The 21927-nt window shown below is 40.5% G+C and overlaps 1 protein-coding gene across 1 annotated transcript in view; it reads left to right on the forward strand.

Annotated features, from left to right (window-relative positions):
• edil3a (EGF-like repeats and discoidin I-like domains 3a) overlaps positions 1 to 21927 on the forward strand; it is a 204518-nt gene that overhangs the window by 37769 nt on the left and 144822 nt on the right. Inside the window, exon 2 of the mRNA XM_015972490.3 lies at positions 11535 to 11564. Within this exon, the coding sequence (XP_015827976.1) occupies positions 11535 to 11564 (30 nt within the window). The remainder of the gene's footprint in view (positions 1 to 11534; positions 11565 to 21927) is intronic.

Genomic DNA, 21927 nt, shown 5'->3' on the forward strand with positions numbered 1-21927 from the left:
CTCAGGAGAGGAAGGCGGCAACTCGCTCACACTGTTTACAGTGGGGATGGGGAGCTGCTGACGTCAACTGAGGCTATAGTCGGACGGTGGAAGGAATACTTTGAGGAGCTCCTCAATCCCACCAATGTGCATTCCGAGGAGGAACCAGAGCTGGGAGGCCTGGGGATGGACTGTCCGATCTCTGGGGCAGAAGTTGCTGAGGTAGTCAAACAACTACACAGCGGCGGAGCCCCGGGGGCGGATGAGGTTCGTCCTGGGTATCTCAAGGCTATGGATGTTGTAGGGCTGTCATGGTTGACACGTCTCTACAACATTGCGTGGTCATCGGGGGCAGTTCCTAGGGAGTGGCAGACCGGGGTGGTGGTCCCCATCTTTAAGAAGGGTGACCTGAGGGTGTGTTCCAACTATAGGGGGATCACACTCCTCAGCCTCCCTGGAAAGGTCTACTCCAAGGTACTGGAGAGGAGGGTCCGATCGATAGTTGAATCTCAGATAGAGGAGGAGCAATGCGGTTTTCGTCCTGGCCGTGGAACTGTGGACCAGCTCTATACCCTTGCAAGGGTGATGGAGGGGGCATGGGAGTTTGCCCAACCAATCCACATGTGCTTTGTGGATTTGGAGAAGGCTTATGACCGTGTCCCCAGGGTCACCCTGTGGGGGACGCTCCAGGAGTATGGGGTGGGTGGCTTTCTGTTAAGGGCCATTCAGTCCCTTTACCAGAGGAGCGTGAGTTTGGTCCGCATAGCCGTTAGTAAGTCGGACCTGTTCCCAGTGAGGGTTGGACTCCGCCAGGGCTGCCCTTTGTCACCGGTTCTGTTCATCACTTTTATGGACAGAATTTCTAGACGCAGCCGTGGTGTGGAGTGTGTCGAGTTTGGTGGCAGGAGAATCTCGTCTCTGCTTTTTGCGGATGATGTGGTCCTCCTAGCTTCATCCAGCTCTGACCTTCAGCTCTTGCTGGGTAGGTTCGCGGCCGAATGTGAAGCGCTTGGGATGAGGATCAGCACCTCCAAATCTGAGACCATGGTTCTCGACCGGAAAAGGGTGGCTTGCCACCTCCGGGTCGGGGGAGAGGTCCTACCTCAAGTGGAGGAGTTTAAGTATCTCGGGGTCTTGTTCAAGAGTGAGGGTAGGAGGGATCGGGAGATCGACAGGCGGATTGGTTCGGCGTCTGCAGTGATGCGGACGCTGAGCCGATCTGTCGTGGGGAAGAGGGAGCTGAGCCAGAAAGCCAGGCTCTCGATTTACCGGTCGATCTACGTCCCAATCCTCACCTATGGTCATGAGCTTTGGGTAATGACCGAAAGAACGAGATCGCGGATACAAGCGGCCGAAATGAGTTTCCTCCGTAGGGTGGCCGGGCTCAGCCTTAGAGATAGGGTGAGGAGCTCGGACATTCGGGAGGGACTCGGAGTAGAACCGCTGCTCCTCCGGATCGAAAGGAGCCAGTTGAGGTGGTTTGGGCATCTGGTCAGGATGCCTCCTGGACGCCTCCCCGGGGAGGTGTTTCGGGCATGTCCTGCCGGCAGAAGGCCCCCGGGTCGACCCAGGACACGTTGGAGAGGTTACATCTCCAATCTGGTCCGGGAACGCCTTGGGGTCCTGCCGGAGGAGCTGGTGGACAAGGCCGGGGAGAGGACGGCCTGGAGCTCCCTAGTTGGGATGCTGCCCCCGCGACCCGGACCCGGATAAGCGGAGGAAGACGACGACGACGATGATAAAAAAATTAAAATACCAAATACAAATGGTTTAATACAAAGTGCTGTGTTTTTCACATCAGTAAAAGGTCCGTTATGTTCATGGTAAATGGCTTGTATTTGTATGGAGCATATATTTAGACATACAGCTGTTCAGGAAGTGCTTGATACAGGATGTAGAATCATAAAGCAATTTAATTTGACCCCCCTTTACTTTGATGTTGACCTCTTTATTATGTGGCAGTCAGAACATCTTTTTTCCAGTAATCTTGGTGAGTCCTTCAAGCATGTTTAACAAACCATGTGGGCCCCTCATCGTGCATGGTAGAGCATATTAGTTTGACGAGTGTTATGACCATGTACAAAATGTTTGCACCCAAGGCTGTGGAAGTTTCATTACCATGGTTGCAAAGGATTTCTTGGTGGATTGTTGGGATGAATAATGGCAATGGGAACAGAGTCCATAATGTAATGTAATGTAATATGGAGCATCCTTTCACTGACAACTCCTGGTCCTTAAGTATAATATACTGGCTATTGTCAACTTTCACTTTCACTACTGCTCCATAACCATGGTAGCATCTTGCTAGCATGGTGTGGTTGCTGCATCCTGATTTAATCCAAGAGAGTTGTGGCTCTAAGCAGGGCCTGTAGGGTGGTGCAATTGTAGGCATACAGGGTAAGACCTACATTGGAACATGCACACGAAACAAATTTTTAGTTGTGAAAAATGGTGTCATTGTTGTTTTTATAGTGACGTTTATACTGATTTAGCCTACTTCTAGATCATATAGAGAGCCTAAGTCACGCCAATCTACATCTGGCCCATGAGTCCTCAGAAGAATGAAAAAATGAATGCAAGCCATTGGGGCTATAAAAACTATTTTCTAATCCCGATTGTTATGTGCCATGGATTTCACATAGGATGTCAGTGGATTCTAAAAATACATTCTGATAGGGCTGCAGCTATCGAATATTTTTGTAATCGAGTACTCTATCGAATCTTTTTTTCGATTAATCGAGTACTCTAATAAATTACCCTTTTGTGTTTGTAAACCTGTATATCATATATTGATGAGCCAAGATGGCGCCGAGTATGGCTGCCTCGTCGCGAGCTCCACCAAGTTCCAACATTACACACTCCATACTGTACATTAATGCCACTGTTTTGCACATACCAACCTCTGTACATTTTATATCTCTTATCTTATTGTTTACTTTATTCATTTGTATACTTAGATTAGCCATTTTTATATTTTACTTGTTTTTACATTACTGTATTTTTGCACAACTCTGTTGCTGTGAAGCTCGCACACAAGAATTTCACTCGCATGTACTGTACCAGTGTACCTGCACATGTGACGTGACAATAAAAGTGATTTGATTTGATATCAAATAGCATGTTATAATTATGAAAGACCTCTTAAAATGATCAAGCAATTGCCAGTTATTCTTCAAGTTTTAATCAAAATTAGTTTGCAAAACTTCAGCTTTACTTCACAGTAAACAAATGCCTGTGCAAAAAATAAGTTAACAACCTGAGCCGATTTTCCCCTCGTGCGAGAATCTGCTAGCCTGCAAGCCAGACAGAAACTAGGAGAATAACGCTGCGAGCGGCTGCGGCCCAAACAGAACCAGAACCGCTCACGGCGCAAACAGCTCACCGGCTGTTTCCCTATTAACACACGTCCGTTTTAATTTCCACACTTTTTTTTTCTCACACTAACAAGGATTGCCAAAAGCATGTTTGCTGTGGTTTTGTCAAATTATACTGATCACAAAACATTTATTTACTTTCTTTCGTTTTCCTCCGCCACTCATAAATACCCGTGTCCTCCTGCAGAAACCCCGAGGGACAACAGACGCCAATAACACAATAAAACGTCCGACGTGTTGTGTAAAAACTGCTATTTTTTAGCACATTTTAAGTCCGACGTGTTGCTACCAGACGTACGGTGTGAGCTGAAACTGAGTGCTACAAACGAAAAAGTCGCAGAGTGTCCGCAGAATATATAGAAATACAGGCTAAAAAGCATTATCTTGTAGAGGCTCCGAGTCCGCTTGCAGAAGTGACATTTACAGGTGCTGCAGCACGGAGGATGTGATGTTGTGGTAGGCTAAATCCATTTTACAGTATTTACACTGGACTACGTTTTCTGCCTTACGACGTGAAAAATGGCCCCACAACTTTGACATTTTCTGTCTTTTTCGCCCTCCACCGGGGTCTACGTTGTCCGCCATGGCTTAAGAGAAAGTTGTTATATTCGCTACTCGCGTGTGCATTCAGTCCAGTGGGCATGTGCGTCACTTATTTCGGTCCGGGTGAAACATGACCCCGGGCAATTGCAAAGCCATGAATTAATTAAATATGAATTAAACGAATCCTCGAGGCAGAGAATTTGACTCGAGGATTTTTTGTACTCGAATTATTCGAGGTACTCGAGGAATCGTTTCAGCTCTACATTCTGATACTAAGAACATGCTTGTTTTCGAATGGGGACAAAAGTTATTTTAGGCTTTTTGTGAAAATACGCCCAGGACAACAAATGGGCATCGCCATATTGATGTAATAAAAGTTTAAGTCCCATTAGTTTTCACACACACATCAGTGTGTGTGAAATGTGTTCTCCGCATTTGACCCATCCTCTGGGGGAGCTGTGAGCTGAATGCAGCTGAATTTTTACAAGCTGATAAATCTCAAAGCATATGACTGGCCCAGTCAAAACACATCTCATTACTTTTCATTTAAATAGAAATACAACATATGCGCGATTCAGAGCCTAAGGCAAAGCAGGTTTGAAAATAGCTATTTTAGCGTCGTTGACTTGCATTAATTTTTCTGTTCTTCCTTGGACCCATGAGCCAACCGGAAAGGACGGAGACGTATGCTCCTTACACAGTACGTTATGCAGAATATAGTCAGGTTCATAGAAACTTAAAAGTATATCAGCAAGTTATTTAATTTGATATATTTTTGTATTACTCGCTAAGTTCTTAGGAGAAGATAAGTGTATCGGATTTTTTTCTATTTAATGTCCTTTATAGAGCCTATGTCTATATTTAAACATTTCCACTCACACCATAAAGGGTGTATTTGTGCCTTTTCATGGACTCTTAGAATTACGGGATTTCACACAACCAATCAACCAATCATCAAAGATCAAGCTGGCCACAGTTTGCACCATTCCACCAATCAGCACAGGGCTATGACGTGCCAAATATTGGTGTGTTTGCAGAACCAGAAGACTACTCGGTTGACTAATAAGGAGACGTGTTGTAAATGTTAAACTGACTGAAATTTGCGGAATCATAACATGAATATCAAAGCTGCCATATTTAAACAAACACCCTTAACAGTAAAACACTTTATGTATATTTTTAGGTGAACTCTATTGTTTTTTAGACATAATCTTTATAATCATGGCAACAGTAATAATAGCAATTACACTATTGAATATATTTAAAAGTTTAAACTATTTCTAGTTTAAAACTGAAAATCTTTTTCAATGGAAAATGGAGGACAGTTATTTTGCCAGCCAGTCTCACTACTGGTGGTGGTGGTGATGATGATGATGATGATGATGATGATGATGATGAGGAGGAGGAGGAAGATGATATCGAGGCAGATCCTCAAATATATAATATTCTAAAATATTCTAATAATCTACATTTGATCTGAAATATTATCTATTGTTCAATAACTTTTCAAAAATATTCTATAGTTATCTGTTTTTATAAAAATCTACTAAATTGTCTAATAATTGTGGTAGATTCTGTATTATTCTACAGTGTTATAATGTTCTAAAATTAGCTAGATTATTCTAAAGTGTCCTATAGTCATCTATATTATTCAAAAGTAGTGTTTATTTCATTTGTTTATGTTTTTATTTGACCAGAAAAGGACCATCATCCATATTTGATCACCTTTTCTCAGATTTCCTGCATAAAAATAAATTTTTTTAAAAATTGTTAAAACTAAATACTGTTATATACCACAATAACACCCTGGAGCTGAAATTTAAAGTGTTATACTACTTCAGTGAGTGGAGTGCCCTATAAAAGGTTAAAGCTTTTTAATGTGCAGTTTATTCTCAATAGTTCTTATGTTTTAATGCCTCTTTAAGTACTTAAAAGAAGCAAAGGTAGAGTGCCAATAATTCCTTGCAGCCAGATAAACAATTGTAAAGGGAAAAATGCTGGGAATTATTTATTTTATTAGTTAATTTCAAGCTTCCAATGCTTCTTAACAAATAGCCACTTGTTAATAGAGGTCTTTACCCTGCACTTCTGATCCACTGACAGCAAAGCAATAACAGGATGGATGGGTAATTCACTAAAAAAAAAGATGTTTACCATTTCATTTGACACAAAGGAGGGAGGCTACTTCTCTCCTCGTCATTAGTTAGAAGACAGTGATAAGGAAGTGCTTCAACAATGTTTTTTTAATTATTGTTGGTACCGTCTGTGAGCCATTTCACAGCTAGCCACCCACGCCAAAGCAAGACGATGTAATGTTAATAAGCATGGCTGTGATGGAACAAACACTTTAGAGGGTGGTGGAATGTGGGAGACAGACGTGCAATGAGCATCTGCTCAGAGCTGGTGAGTGATGGTGTGCAAGCGTGTGTGGAAAAGGTACAAGAAAAGGTGTTAATTTAAAACTTGCTCACAGACTGCAGACTGTGAGCTTCAACTCAACTAACTTAATCTTTAACACCTTTAACACCTTCATTCTTAATTTGATTTATTTTTGTATTATTTGCTAAGTTCTTAGGAGAAGAAAAGTGTATCTTTCTTTTGTCAAAAACACTTTTTAAAATTCCTGCTCCGACGCTTCAGTTTTGCAATGTAACGTGTAAAATAGAAACTATTGTAAAAGTTTATGCCATTCCCACTCTGGTACGGTTTGGCAGGCTGATTGTGATAATTAATGCTGATTATTTGTGGCTGAAAACACATTGAACAGTTGAAGCTGCAGAAATCGGCGACAAGTGAAACTAGCTTGAGTGAAACTTTTATGAACTCGTATTTTTCCTTTGTTTTGTAAGGCACTGTGTCTTAATTAAAAAGACGTGTTTCTTTTATTTGCTGCCAGGTAAAGAGCATACATGAAAGTGCTGTAATAATCTTATAAGCAGAGATTTGTAGCCTGAAACACAGAAGTAAACAGAACCTTATAGCGAGTACTGTCTGGGCCGCCAGTATTAGCAGTGACAGCCGGCTGTCATTCTTGAAGCTACTCTGCTAAATGAGAATTATTATTCATTGCATGCTTTGTTTTTGACTTTGTTGTGGCTCTGACTAGCATAACAACAGCCAATGAAGGTAAGAGCGGCGAGCTCTTCCAAGCTTGATATGCAGATGAACTTTGGTCGTCTGTCTGAGTGATATTGTTGGCTGTCCACTCGTAAAATTTTAATTAATATGTGGCCATAAAATCAGTGCAAAGGAATTCTCTGCAGCCACGCTGCAAACAAAAACCGATCACATGAACTCACCACTTCGTCGTCTCAAACCATTTGATAAGAGATAGATAAAAACATTGTAATAGAAGGGCATGTTGCGCATCATCCAGAGGGCATCAGGTGCTCTGGCAGCCCATGGGTCATCAAATGTAGAGGATAAAGTATGGCTGGAGCAAAATGGTCCTTATTATTTTAATAGGTGCAAAACAAACAGAACTGACATTTCCACAGATTATGTCTTTTTCTGAGTTCAGTTCACTGTTTTCTGACACACACACACACACACACACACACACACACACACACACACACACACACACACACACACACACAGGTGTCGGCTGGTCAATTAAACAAAAACATGTTTTCTTCATTAGTCAAACAAGCAGAGGGAGAGAGCCAAGTTAATGCATTACCAATCAGTGACAAAAATGACACAATAAATTCATAATTAACTCATCATTGATAGTAAAACATCCACCCATATCATAAGCAACACATAGTCAGATTAAAAACAAATAAATACAATAGAGATAAGTAGTAGTGTATGTGTATATGTAACACTAATGAAAATGCAACTACCCTTTATAGAAAGTAAGACAGGCTCTGTTTCTATAAAGGGTAGTTGCATTTTCATTAGTGTTTGTTGTACACTGCTATTTGTTTTAACTCCAAAAATGAATGAAGCCTGGAGGAGTTCTGCCACGTTGTGGAGTTGCTAATGCTAATGGTTAGCTTCTACTAGCTGAGACGTGCTCTGCTCCCTCCCGGTTGCTAAACCTACAACAGCCTTCATCGTTGCGAGTAAAGAGTGGTGAGTTCACGAATGTTAATAAAACCAGAGCAAAATAAGAATATAATAGGATCATGGAGGCTTTTTTTTCTTGGGTCATTCTGCTTTTGTTATTCAATAATTTAATTCTGGTTGTTGAGGTATTGGTTTAACACCTTCAACACATCAGCTAAATTCAAATGGCATCTAACATGGAGTTTTTGAAAGCTTGTGTGCATGTGAGTGCATGTGTGTGCGTGCATGTGTGTGCGTGTGCTTGCGCATGGTGTAGCCATGTTTCTCATGGTTTTGATACTTCTCTGTCCTTTGCTCTCTCTTCTCTATCTTCTCTGAACACCTTGAGGTCATATCAGCCCTGTGCTGGACAGGCTGGCCGCTTCCTATTTAGATTATGGATGGTTATTGCTGCCTCCTGGCTGTCAGTCAGATTAAACCAAAGGTGTCTCAGGAATGGTGGGAGCTTATCAGGGTATAGAGAGGACCTTCTCCAGGGAAAAATGAGGGGCCATTTAAATGAGTCATCTCCAGAACCCTCCTTCCTTTACAAATGTATTTGTGCAGTCTGAACATAGATCAATGCTTCAGTTGTTTTCTGTATAAATCGTAACCACATCATTCCTGTCTAACAGCTGTCCTCTCTTCGTACTGTTGTCTTTTGTAATACCAGAACAAGGAGTGGCATTGTCTTACACAGTTGATAATGTTTTATGTTCTATATTTTATTTTATGTTTATTCATTTAGCAGATGCTTTTTATCCAAAACGACTTACAATTTATAACCTGTAGGGCATGTTGTGATCTGTGGGGGAACCCGGAGTACCCGGAGGGAACCCACGCATGCATGGGGGAACACGCAACTCCACGCAGAAAGGCCGCAGCCAAGTTTCAAACCTGCAACCTTTGTGCTGCGAGGCAACAGTGCTAACCACTGTGTCACCATGCAACTGAGGTTCTTTAAAAGCAAAATGTCAGAATTGTTTACGATTTGCAAAAATCCTGCAGAAAAAACAAGGAATCTTAATTTGACTTGTTACTTTCTGTAGACATGTGACTTCAACTATCACTTGTTCAGGAATGCCATCTGAATATGTTGTGATGGAGGGACAAGAAACTGCTTTTAGCTGTATTTTTTTATTATTATTATTATTTCTGTGAGAACCACTCAGTAGGTGTTTGTTAGGGAATCACTGGCCAGAGGACTACATGCAGGTTTTATTGTATTCTTGGTATAGTGGTTACAGTATGTGAAAAGGCTTTTACTTTTAAAATTTAACCGTTGTTCCTATTCTTATTGATATTAAATGCTTTCAACTGATAAAGGACTTATTTGTGTTCAGCACTTTGGGCTCCTGCGATTGGTGGTAGAAAGGGACTTTATTAGTCAATAAATTAAATCAACATGGAAGCATTTCTGATCTATGAGGTTTTTGTTGATATTTTTAACTTTAACAATCATACATCCATATATTTGTATGAAATCCAGTGTGAAACCCAACTGATCTGCTCATCTGGGGACAACTGTTGCTTTTTTCCATAAGAGGCGGTACACCTGGAGATTCTAGTGTTTGGTGACACTGATAACCGTTCCAACACCAGATATCTCTCCCATTTGAGATAAATTTAAGCTAAATTTGTTCAGATATTGTAAAATTTGAGGTGTGAAAACCCCCTAAAAGTTTCTATCAGCATTCACCATTTGTCTGTAATTGTTTAGCTTTGATTATGCGTCCAGTTCTCATAACACATCTTATTAAGTATTAAAAAGCCGTTTTTTGTCTTACAATAGAAGAAAAATTGAGCTGTTTTTGTCCCCAAGACACCACAAGACTTGTGATGGAGCTTGTTCTGTTTTCACTCATCTGTGCTGAACACCAGCCAGACTATTTGTGCACTAAGTGTGTTACGATTCACCACTTCAACACTTGGACTGAGAAAGGAAAAACCTAATGTTCTGCATCTCTATCTTGTCCATATGTGTATTAATGCGTGGGTGTGAGGAGTTGTCTGCGCTCCGAGGCATATGCTTTTTTTTTTATTAACATTTTTTACTTGTTTCTATTTGCTTGTTTGTTGTTATGTGTGTTTTCGGTGAACGTCTAAGGACTTTCAAGTTTGTGCCTTGACCCTTCTGGTAGGAGAGGGGAAGAAAGGCAGAATGAAAACCACACTAAGCGAAGCGTGGAATGTGCTTGGCTGGGGATTACAGTGGCCCGTGCGCCTGGGAAAACACAAAGGGAAGCTTCTGCTGCCAGACAGATGAGACGCTGACAAGCGCTCGACTTTGGCTCTGTGAGACTTTTAACGCTTTCTCTCACATTCAAAGCAGTGTGAAAGGCTGTTCACCCTTTAATTGTGTCTGTTTATTACAGCTGTGTCTGAATGAATCATTTTCCCTTTAGTTGGAACCTTCTTGTGTATGAGCTGGAGTCAAATGTCCCAGGGATGGTCTAAATCTAGCTAAATAGTGGAGCAAAGTGTAGTTTATCAACTGAAAGCACAGGTAAATGTTTAATAGAAGAAGTACATATACACACACACACATACCTGTAAGAGTGATGTACGTTACGAAAAATACGAGAAAGAGAAAATGTATGTGCACTCATGGAGAATCCCAACAATCCCAGGAATGTTTGCCAGCTGAGCTGCAAAAGTCGGTTTGCGAAGATAAAAAAAAAAAAACCTAGGCTACCTGGTGCACCTTCTCTTTATGGTCACAAATCAATATTAGTTACCCAGGAGGAATTAAATGTTTATTTAAACTGCTGCTTACTGGTTCACTGTCTGCTTTATGAACTATGTGGTCTTAATGTGTGTTAATGGCTAATTGCTATTCAGTTTAATTAAGCAGGTGCTGGTAAGCTACGCTATTAGCAGTTAGGAAACATTTAATTTATTCTGCTGACTCAGAGAAGCAACGCTTCAGCATTCTGTCTGTTTGTCCACCCATTCCACTTTCATCCATCCAGAATATTGCATTCCCATCATTAATAGCCTTCTTTTTGCCCCCCTGTGCATCCAATGCCCTTGGTCTGTTACTTCTGTAGCTGCATCCAGCTCTCTGGCATTTTTTTTTTCTTTTCTGGTGCAATTTCATGAGCAATGATGGAGATCGAGCGCACTGTTAATGACGGTCGACAGGCCAAGTCTCAGCCATGTAGCTGTAGCTGCGGCTTGGGAGCTGGAGCCGGAGCAAGCTAGTATGTATGGCACCGAGCTAATCCTGCAGTGGCTCAGAATGATGAACACATATTAGTCAAAGCCAGCTGACCAGGACACAGTGCCTAAATGGGGGGGATGGGCTCTGACTTGGTGCCAGGTTGTGTTTCGTGGCAGCAGGGTTGTGTTTCTGTTGGCAGGATGCTGTGACCTACAGAAAAGCAGGTGCATCTGGCTTTACATCCTATATGCTCCAGTGAATTGCATGTCAAATGCACATATGGCATTGTGGTGTGGTTAATGGTGTAGTGGAATCAGCAGTGTTAAATACAGCTGCAGTTCTGAATACTGTGACAGAGTTGTGATTAAACTAATATATTTTTCCCTCCTCTGCCTTTTTTCCCTTCTTTTGTGTGTCCACAGGAGCAGATGGTGAGGAACCAACTTCATCAGGTAGGAAAATGTTGTGCTTAGTAACACAGGATCAGTGTGTGTGTGTGTGTGTGTGTTTCTATTATATTAGGTTCCTAAAACCTGACGAGACACATATTTGAAGGACTTAAACGTAAAGAAATCCCAGTTCTCCCTCCTCGTTTTATCCTTACTGATGATTTTATCCCTTCATCATTCCTCTCATGCCCAGACACACATGTTTTTGTCATTTTTGAAATTCAGTTCATAAGGCAGCCCTTTTTTAAGTTCCTCTAATAACACGGATTAGGTAAATGGCTCATCTTTGTCTAGAGGTTTAAGATTCAGAAGCTAGCAGTTCATTTTACTCTGGCGATTGCTTTCGCTTGATTGTTTTCTTTGCTGGTAAAAATACCAAACGTCGGAGTATTTAGCATAATTTCCAGGGCGGTTGGTTAAAATGGTTTAGTGCAGACTTTATAACTCATTGACATAAGATTAGTCTTGTCTAAGTTTCAGTTGCTTTTCATTCATACTTATGATTCATACCTTCTGATAATTTAGATGCCAAATGTATTTGATAGTTTCAAAACCTTCAACTTTATCTTGTTGATTAAAAATTTACATCATATCCTGGGAAAGTGCTGCAGCTGAATACAGATTTACTAGTTTAAAGAGTAAGTCACCCCCTGCCACACTCTAACTCCACTCCCATTTTATGTTTTAAAAATGCGCCGTAAGGAGGCATTGCCTGGCAGACCGAGAGGGCGGAGTCGCTAACAAAAACACACACACATAGGCCTACAAATGCATTTTGACATCATATGGTACCAGATAACATCATATGGTACCTCTTAGCCAATAGCAATGGCAGATTAAAATTCAAATGTGGTGCTGTATACAGTTTTTACCTGAAGAGTGTGTGACCGTGACAGTTTTAGGCTGAATATAAAAAATTTGACTAAGATGCACTAAAGTGCCAAATTATTGACTGCACGTGTCTGCAGCATGATTAGAAACTCATGTATATAGTTTATCAGCAAAACAAGTTTATTTGGGGATGGCTTGCTTTGTGCAACTTCAGCATTGCTTACTCTCTTTCATTGATTTGTAATCAGATTTTTTAGGGATGGTCAATATTGGCTTTTTTGTATCAATATCCAATATACTGATATTGTTGACTTTTAATTTCCGATACTGAAACCCGATACCAATATATGCGGGGTCCCCTCTCATAAACAAAAAAAAAACAAAACTAAAACATTCCAGGATACCAACATCACATATCTGCTATCATGATGACATTTTAACATGTTCAGCCAAATGACAACTAAATGGTAAATGGCCAGCATTTGATATAACACCTACTAGTGAAAATGCATTTCACCCAAAACTGACTTGCCAAAAAGGTTCATATTTGAATACCGTAGATTTTAGGGTACAGCTACGTAAAAACATGGATGAAAGCAAATCTTTCAGCACACTTCATGTTTTAAAGTTATAAAACTGTAAAATCTAATTTATTTTATTGTTATTTTATATGTTTAGTGTTTTAGGCTAAATTAAATGAGTCAACAATTTATTTTAACCTTTTTTTAAAGTGTCCTCGCCAGGTTCTTCTGCAGAAACAAAACTATCAACAAAAACAAATTACTAGCTACTAACATTCCTATTATATTGCACACATTGTTAGCGCCAAACAAGAAAAGGATAAGCCGCTGTGTAAATACACATTCAATTTGATAATGACCACAGTTAGGTGTAGCTTGTGGTCACTCACCCGGAACTGGACTTTTGGAGAGAAATAGGGCGGATTGATATGAGAGGCCAAATTACTTCTGGCAGTTCTGAAGAATTTAGCATATCAGATGCTCTTTGGCAACCTACATTACTCCAATATGCATAATCTGAAGCTTAGTGTGCATTTCTAAAAGGGGGCTATTATTCAACATGTCTGACCTGTGTTTATTTGGGGCATGCAGATTCAATTGTGCTGATTTTTAAATCGTTGGGCTGCATGGGTTCTGAACCGTTAAAATTCTTTTGTGTGCATTTAGGACAGTCTGTTTCTGTTCTGAAAGATGGGAAATTGTCTTTGCAGTAAAAATAAAAGAGAGACACTAACAAGCTGATGACCTGTCCAGGTGGACACGCTGCACAGCTTGTCCAGGATTTATTTGGCTATACACAGCTTCCCATAGCTCACAAAGATTGCAATCGAAATTGGACTTTTTATTTTTTATTTTTAGGAGACCCCTGGGAACAAGAGTACAGCTTTGACATTTCCATGGCATTTTGTCTCTGCTGAGAAATTCTTTACTTCTGCGTGTCTCTAGATCCTCCTAGACTGCTGCTGATCCCCTCAGTGGCCTCTCCTTTTGGATATTTATTTGACATATCTCAAACCATTTTCTCACCAAGTTCTGCTTCTGTACAAGCTTCCCCTCCATGCACATTCGCCCAACATTGTCAAATGCTAATGGCAGATTGGGAAGGACACATGAGAATACATGACGACTTGTGGCCAAGAACTCACTTAAAAGCTTGATCGACTCACGCCGTGAGCCTTTGTAATGTTGGCGGTGCGGTGCCAAGTTTCATCAACGGAGGTGCGAGATGGGTGCATTCACCATAAACTCCAGAACTGGTGAAGCTTTCCAAGCAAAGAGGTTGGTTTAAAATAGATTTGACATAAAAAGGCCACGCTATAGACTAATCTGTGTTGTGGCTGGATGCACATTTAGGGCTGAGGGGCTTAAACGCGCATTTCCCAGTCATGAAGGAGGTGGAAAATGTGTGTATGTGTTTTTGGAAGATTTAAATAAAGACTTTTAAGGTGTTTGATGGATCTGCTTATCACTGAATTTGATTCAAAGCCGACAGCTTCATATTTGGTTCTGTTTTGACTTTTTTTATCTGTCTGCCATCAGCTGAGGCTTGTTGAAGTAAATGCTTTTCTATAAAAAGTGGAAAAGTAGGGCAGTAAAGAAGATCAAGACTTGTTTATGGATGTTTTTGCACTTTAAATGCTTAGCAATCCCCATAATCTGAGCCAATTCCCTTGCATCGACAAATATCTGTAGTAAGGAAAAGCAAAATATTATTCATCTTGTTGTTGGAGGGAAATATGGCACACATGCTTTTCAGCTGCATTAGTGAATTATTGTTACATTTTGTTGGTGTAAAGCGCACATTTCTCAAACAGGATCAGTATTCTGCTTCCATCTAGGTTAGCCAAATGTTTGTGGCTCCTTTTGGCTAAGATGTAAGAGTGCATGTGTGGCCTTAACCCTGAAAATGTCAAGTCTCTGTGATTGATCTCCAAGGAAACAGATGATGCTCTCCCATGTTTACCCAATGGTCAAGTTTTCACAGCTGATTGATTGGCTTTTGTTTTGCAGCCAGAAAAAAAAATGGCAGAGCGTGTGCTGGACATAACAGTGACTCACATTAATCACTGAGCACACATTGGTTTGTACAGCACAGCAGCAGTTGACATTCACACAAGAAAGCTGCTAATGGTTCCTCTGGACATGCATCAAGCTTCACGCAGGAGTGAAGAGAGCATTCGCTGATCACACATGATGCCCTTTCTTCTGATTCGGGATCAATGCTGCGTTGAAATGAACAAATCAGATTTAGAGGCTGATTCTATTTTTGAGGTTGTCACCTTGCTGTAAGACGTTCTCCATTTCATCTCTTAGCTGTTGCAGGCTTTTCCCCGGGGGAGTTTGCATGTTGTTGCTACTCCTTTGTGGGTTTTCTCCAGAAACTCAAGATTCCACTCACAGTCCAAATGCACCATTAGTATAATATTTCTGACCTTAAGAGTGAGTGTGGGCATGCACGCTTTGGTTGTTCATGTGACGGTCTGTCAAACTGTGCTGTGCTTCACCTGAACTCCAATGACTGCTGGCGTACACTACTACCCACCACAACCCTAAACAAGATGGTTTGCAATTTAAATGAATGAAGAAATAATTGGCGAAAGAAGCATTATTTGTCTTTTTTTGTCATTACTGCAACTCTAATCTACTTAATAATGCATTAAATAATATGTTTAGTAATGCTATATAATGCATAAAGCAGTTAACACTTTATTTAATGGTTTATTAATGCTTAATGCACAAACTAACATCAATAAAGGGACTCTTATTGTAAAGTGTTACCTATGCATTTTTTTTGTTCTTGTGAAGCACCTTGTGATTTTTATCATGAGAGGCGCTATGTAAAAGTGGTTGCTTCTTCTTCAGCATAACTCTTCTGGACACATGAGAGAGTTTGTGTTTTTATAGAGTGCTTTATGTCAGACTGCTGATGGGAAAATCCAACGCTGATCCAATAAAAATGAACCATGCCACCGAATGGGAAGGGCTTCAGGTGGTCAAAGTGTCTTTTTAGCACCATTTTCTATGCTTTTTCAATATAAACCAATTTGAAACCAACTTACTGAATAATGGTCATTTTTGGGAGTGTATCAATAACAGTGTTACTGGTCTTCCTCCCCGGGAAGTAAAGAACCAGGAAAGTATGGTCCGATAGCTGGAGAGGATCCAGACAAGAAAGGAACTACCTGCATACCTAACAATAACAACTGTGTTTCATTTTGTATTTGATATTAACTTCTTCAAGAAGAGCCAGAGCTTTCTTTCAATCTTTACCAGTAGGAAAACTGTATGTTTGTGCGTTTTTGGTGATTGGCACCATGTGCAGACTCAGCCTTCCAGTCCATCAAGCTTCGGCCCTTCTTCGCACATATGCAGTGTTTTTAGCAGTTAGGTCTTTTTTGGGGGGGTTGAAAAGAGAAATGCTGTTATCAGTTATATTCACCTGCTCCGTGATGCTCTGGCGCTTGTGTGAGTAAAAAAAAATGTTAATGCTGATGTAGTCATATAGACCTGAGTACAACAAAATCCACTGGAGTTTTATTTCATCTCTCCACGTCTTCCCCACATTCACTCCAGCTTTTTTTTCCTGGCTTGTCTGTCTTTCTCCATCTCCATTCCTCATTTTCTTTTTTCATCTGTATGCACTCTTCCATTAAGGAGACTGGCAGTGAGGCCATATATATATATATATATATATATATATATATATATATATATATATATATATATATATAGTAACATCAAAATTCTCACCCTTCCTTCCGTCGGGGAACCGGATACCAGTGAAGGCTGTTATATGTTTCTGTCCAGCTGATTAGCCATTGCTCTCGTTATTGCTGATACAGGTCGTTTCAAAATTGCATGGCTTCAGTAGGATTACCTCACTTCTAATTTGCATGCAAAGGCCTTCTTTTTCCCATGGGGAGAAGAAAAACCTTAAGGGTTTTTATTTACCTAATTATTGCCTCTCATGGGGCCATTTTCAGCCTATATTACAAATTCAGCCACATCTTTTCTTGCCAAAAGTATAAATGAAAGTAGCAACATCCACACATCAGTAGTAAAATTTGGATTTAGAGTCAAAAAAGAAACTTAAAGTTTTGTTTAGAAGGCTAAACGTTAACCAGAACCGCCTACTCGGAAGTGCAGTTTTTAGTTGTTTGGTTGCATTATGTCTTAGTTTTTCAGTTCTTTGCGACCATCGACAGATTTCTACGTTTTCTCCTGAGTCTCCAAACTTTTGATCACTTTTGGATTATTCTAGCTGCTTGTTGGTGTAGAATGATGGACAGCATGGTGGCATCGTTGGCAGTAGTTCTGCACCGCAATGAGGAGGTCACAGGGTCAAATCCCGGTTGTGGCCTTTCTGCACCTAATTAAGATTTTCTCCCCACGCATGCATGCTTGGTTTTTCTGTGGGTGCTCTGGTTTCCTGCCACAGGCCAAATACATCTGTCACGTTGAGGAGATGTTTAGGACCCAAAATGCAGATTACCCAGACGACAGGAGGCAGAAGTTGATTCAAAGTAAAAATCCTTTTAGTTACAGGATGAAAGAACAAAAGTTAATCCAAGGCAGCGAGCCAAAAGTCCAAAAGTCCTGGAGCACAGGACACCCAAAGCTCTCTTAGAGCACCAAAAACCTTGAGACGAAAAGCTCACTAAGAGCACGAAGACCTAGAGACAAAAAGCTCAGACAGAGCACGAACACACGCTGACAACAATACAATGGACCGACAACCACACAGAGACAAGACAGGGCTTGTATAGACTGGGAAGATGAGAGGGAGATGAATTGCTGGTGTGTGGGGAGAGGGACCAGGTGAACACAATTACTAACTCAGGGAGAAGGAAGATTACACTGGTGGGAGAAAAAAAAAACACTAAATAATGAAAGGCTGTAACAAAGGAAAATGACCTAAAAGACCAGAAGGCATGAACCATAACTAATATTCTAAGGGGAAGCTGACACTAAAGGAAAACATTACAAAAAGAAACTACAGGGGCGTGGCTAAGAGGGGGTCAAGAGAGCACAGGACCTGGGAGAGGGAAGTCTGAGGAGGGAAACCTAGAGGGCAAATGGAGAACACCAGGAGACACATGAGGAAGACGTAGACACAGACCATGGCAACATCCTTGTAAGGTTAATTAGCAACCCTAAATTGGTGTGTACGAGTATGGGACTGGATCTTTGTCTCTGTGTGGCCCTGTAATGGACAGGTAACCCTTCCAGGGTGTCTCAGTCACTGCTGGAGATCAACACCTGTGCATAGCCACTCAAGTAAACAAAGGTGGTTCCAAAACAAGTGAGTGATTCTTGAATGATGAAAAAAGCTACAATTTATTAGAATTATGAAAACATATATAAGACCATGTGACTTATACGTTGCCAAATGTTTCAGGTTACCCAAAGAGTGATCTTAGAAAGCAGTAATGTGTTTCAGTCACATGGGTACTTCGGACACTCTTAATGGTGTGGTTTCTCCTGATTGTAATTGGTCACTCTGAGTTTTTCATGCATGCTGAAGATGAAAATAATCTTCTACACCTATCTCCTGCATTAGCTTCTGATGGAAAATAGATGGTGAAACGCTAGGATTTGAAAATCCTTGCAGATCTATGTCACACTGTGAATTAACATTCATGGACTCACCGATCTTGACTCACAGCAAGTAAGGCTGTTGCTGTTTTAACGTGCTGGAATCAGCAGCGGATGTTTTGGCTAGTTTAAGCTAACTGTTAGCATTAGCAACTTCACCACAAAGCAGAAGCTTCTGCAGGCTTGTGTTATTTATGGAGATAAGACATCTATGTTGCAAGTCAGTGGTGTCGTGTTGCTGTTATCCAATCTGGCGCGAGATGTCCAGATATCAGGAAATAAGACTCCAAAGCCTGCCGTCTGATGCTCAGCATGTGTGATGTGGACTTTTAGGTCCGAGAAATGGTTTATTGGTGTATCTTTTTTTCCCTGAGAAGGACTTAGCAGGCATTCATTCATACTAGAGACCACTGCAAATGTAATGATCAAATGAGTAAACCAGTCCTTTATAGAATTTAGATCAAATACTTGGTATTGATCTCAGATATGAGAAGGAAAAAATACACATTTTTTCTTTTAAGTTACTCTGCTTTTCTTATTCACATTTTAGTGACTTTTCTTTAGTTCTCTTCAGAATGTTGAGGAGAAAACAATAGTTGTGATAAATGAAGTTAGATAAATACAAGTTTTTAAATTTTACTAATTTTAAATTATTTAAATCAGCCTGTTTAATATATAAAGTTATACATGGTCTGGCGCCACCACCAATGAGTGATTTTATTAAACAAAAGTCTAGCAGTGTTGCTGGGTCTCGACTGACTCGAGCCACTGCTAGAGGTGACTGTGAACTGACATTCAGGCGGACTACCTTTTCACAGACTGCTCTGTCATACCAGGGAGTGACCTTCTGGAATAGTCTTCCACTATCTGTGAGGGAAAGTACCAGTCTAAACATCTTTAAGAGTCGCTTAAAACAGCGGCTGAGGGACACACAAACATGTGATCATGTCTAATACTTATATTTTTTATTTGTCCGGGAAAAGATTTGGTACAGTATTAAAAGGGAAACAACTGCTAGTGTAATGGGTGAATGTAATCTCACGACAGTCAGGGCATATGCAGTATCGGGGTTTGTGCAATACAATTGACGTGTTTCCGTTATTGCTGCCTATGTTGTTCTCTGTGTCCACTTTCTTTGACATTTGTTTGTGTTAGTATAATGGGATGACTGTTTTTGTCTCTGTCACATGACTTGTAAATACTATCTCTGTATGTTTACACTACTTTGTGTCTAACATCAACCTGTCGGAGGGTCTGCAGATGGAAATTAGCCCAAGGCTATAATCTGGCATATTTACATTTATTGAAATGTTCATTAATATGTATTGCCCCTCTTCCTAAATAAATAAATAAATAAAATAAAATAAAATAAAGTTGTGTACACATCACATGTGCTCAATTACTATGGATTTGAATTCCCTTGCAAACTAGTGTTGGTAGGAACTTTTAGTGTGCTAAGCTGTGCTGACCCTCAGCCAGGTACAGCATAAACAACCCCTGATTTTCAGTGGGGAGGCTGAATTTGTTGTAATCAGTTTGGAACATGTGAGCACAACAACACAGTGGGCTTGTAATCATGATGATTGGAGGTTCAGAAAGGTTGTGAGGCTATTGCTTATCAAATAAATGAAAAAAAAAAAAAACCTGATTATATACAGTGCAAATAGAAACAAACCTGCTGTTTTTTTTTTACCTTTTTAGCAGAACTGATGTTCTTGGACAAACCTTGCTACAACACTCCACAATGACAAATTCTTTTTCAAATAATCCTGCAAGCTCAGCAAAGCGTTCTTTTGTTCTTGGCAGTTGGATTGACCCAGTTCCAGAGCAGCTCTTCAATGCCTTATTCTATAATCTTAACTGATATCTGGTTCCTGGTCTTCAGAAGCCTTTCATGTGTTCTATTGCCAGAGGACCTGAGCACCCTCTAACAGGTTATTAGTCAGCACTTAGGTAACTTTTTGTGTCTCTTTTTCTTGTTGCAGAAAGCAGTTTAGACCAGTGGTGTCAAATCCTGGTCCTGAAGGGACTTTATTTTATGCTTTAGGTGCTGTTTTCTCTCCCAACACAACAAATGCAATGGTTAAAATGGTTAAAGTTTGACCAAAATGTTTGAATCACCTATTTATTCAAATTGAGTGTGATGGAGCAGAAAACATACATGCACAATAGTAAACCTTAAGGACCAAATTCGTTGAGAAACTGCTTTTTACTTGTTATTTTTTTAAATATGGTCGGTCAGTCTGAGTGTCACATCCAGATTAAATGTGAAAATAGTCTTCTAGCTCTGTTCCCTGCAGAATTCATGTACTCACCCATCTTGGCTTATGACAGGGATGGCTGTATTGATTTAATGTCTAGGACAGGGTTGCCCAGTTCTCGTCCTGCAGGGTCACTATCCAGCATCTTTTAAGTTTCCCTGCTGCTACAGCCTTGATTCAGTGGTTGAACCCAATGTTCGGCTGGTCATCAAGCTCAGCAGAAGCCTGTTAATCACCTGCTGATTAAAATCAAGTGAGCTGGAGAAGGGAAACAACAGCATAAAAAAACTGGATAGTTGCTTTCAGGACTGTGATTGCATACCCCTGGTCTAGGAGAGAGCACAGTGCACCTCAGCTAGCAGAAGCTAACCATTTGCATTAGTACTCCACCACTTTGCAGAACTTTTGTTATCAGGCAATCAGAGGTGAGATGTCAGAATATCAGGAATAAAGACCCCAAATCCTGCCGTCTTCTGGTCCTCTGATCTGGCTCACTTATACTTCCCGAAACGGGAGCACCCGAGCTTTTTTTCCCCACAGGGACTTAACTCGCAATGCATTCATTTATATTAGAGACCACTGCAAATGTGTTGAAATAAGCAAGTGAACTTGGTCTTGAAGGACTTGGATTGGACACCACTTATAATCTATATTAATGAGATGATGTTTGGTGCCTTGTTATCTTTAGGGAGGTAAGTAGGTTTCTGCTTTTTCTCTGCTCTTCCATTAAACCCTTTAGTAGTTTATCATGTGCATCTTTTGGAATAGCTTCTGTCTAGTTATTCTATCATTAAGAGCTCGATGTGGAGGGCTGTGCTAATGGATGTTCCCTTGTTGAGTTGTCCATTGTCATGTCAGGAACTCTGAATCTTCTCTATGGCTATTTTTTAACATACTGTTCACCTTTCTGTTATTGTTTGTCTTTGATTTTTCTGCTCAGGTATGTTTTTACAAATTGTTAAAATAAATCCCTAACTGTGAAACTTAATATAGACTAGTATGCTACTGGGAAGCTTCTCTGTGACTTTTCTATTATGCCCATTACACTTAGTCCAAAATTTAAGCAGCAGAAATAGAACTGAATTTGTTTGACTTTAACAAAACTGTATTTCTAAAATGAGCATTCCAACATGACTTCTACTGTACTTTTCACATTCG

Source organism: Nothobranchius furzeri, chromosome 17, assembly GCF_043380555.1.
Source record: "Nothobranchius furzeri strain GRZ-AD chromosome 17, NfurGRZ-RIMD1, whole genome shotgun sequence".
Lineage (NCBI taxonomy): Eukaryota > Metazoa > Chordata > Actinopteri > Cyprinodontiformes > Nothobranchiidae > Nothobranchius > Nothobranchius furzeri.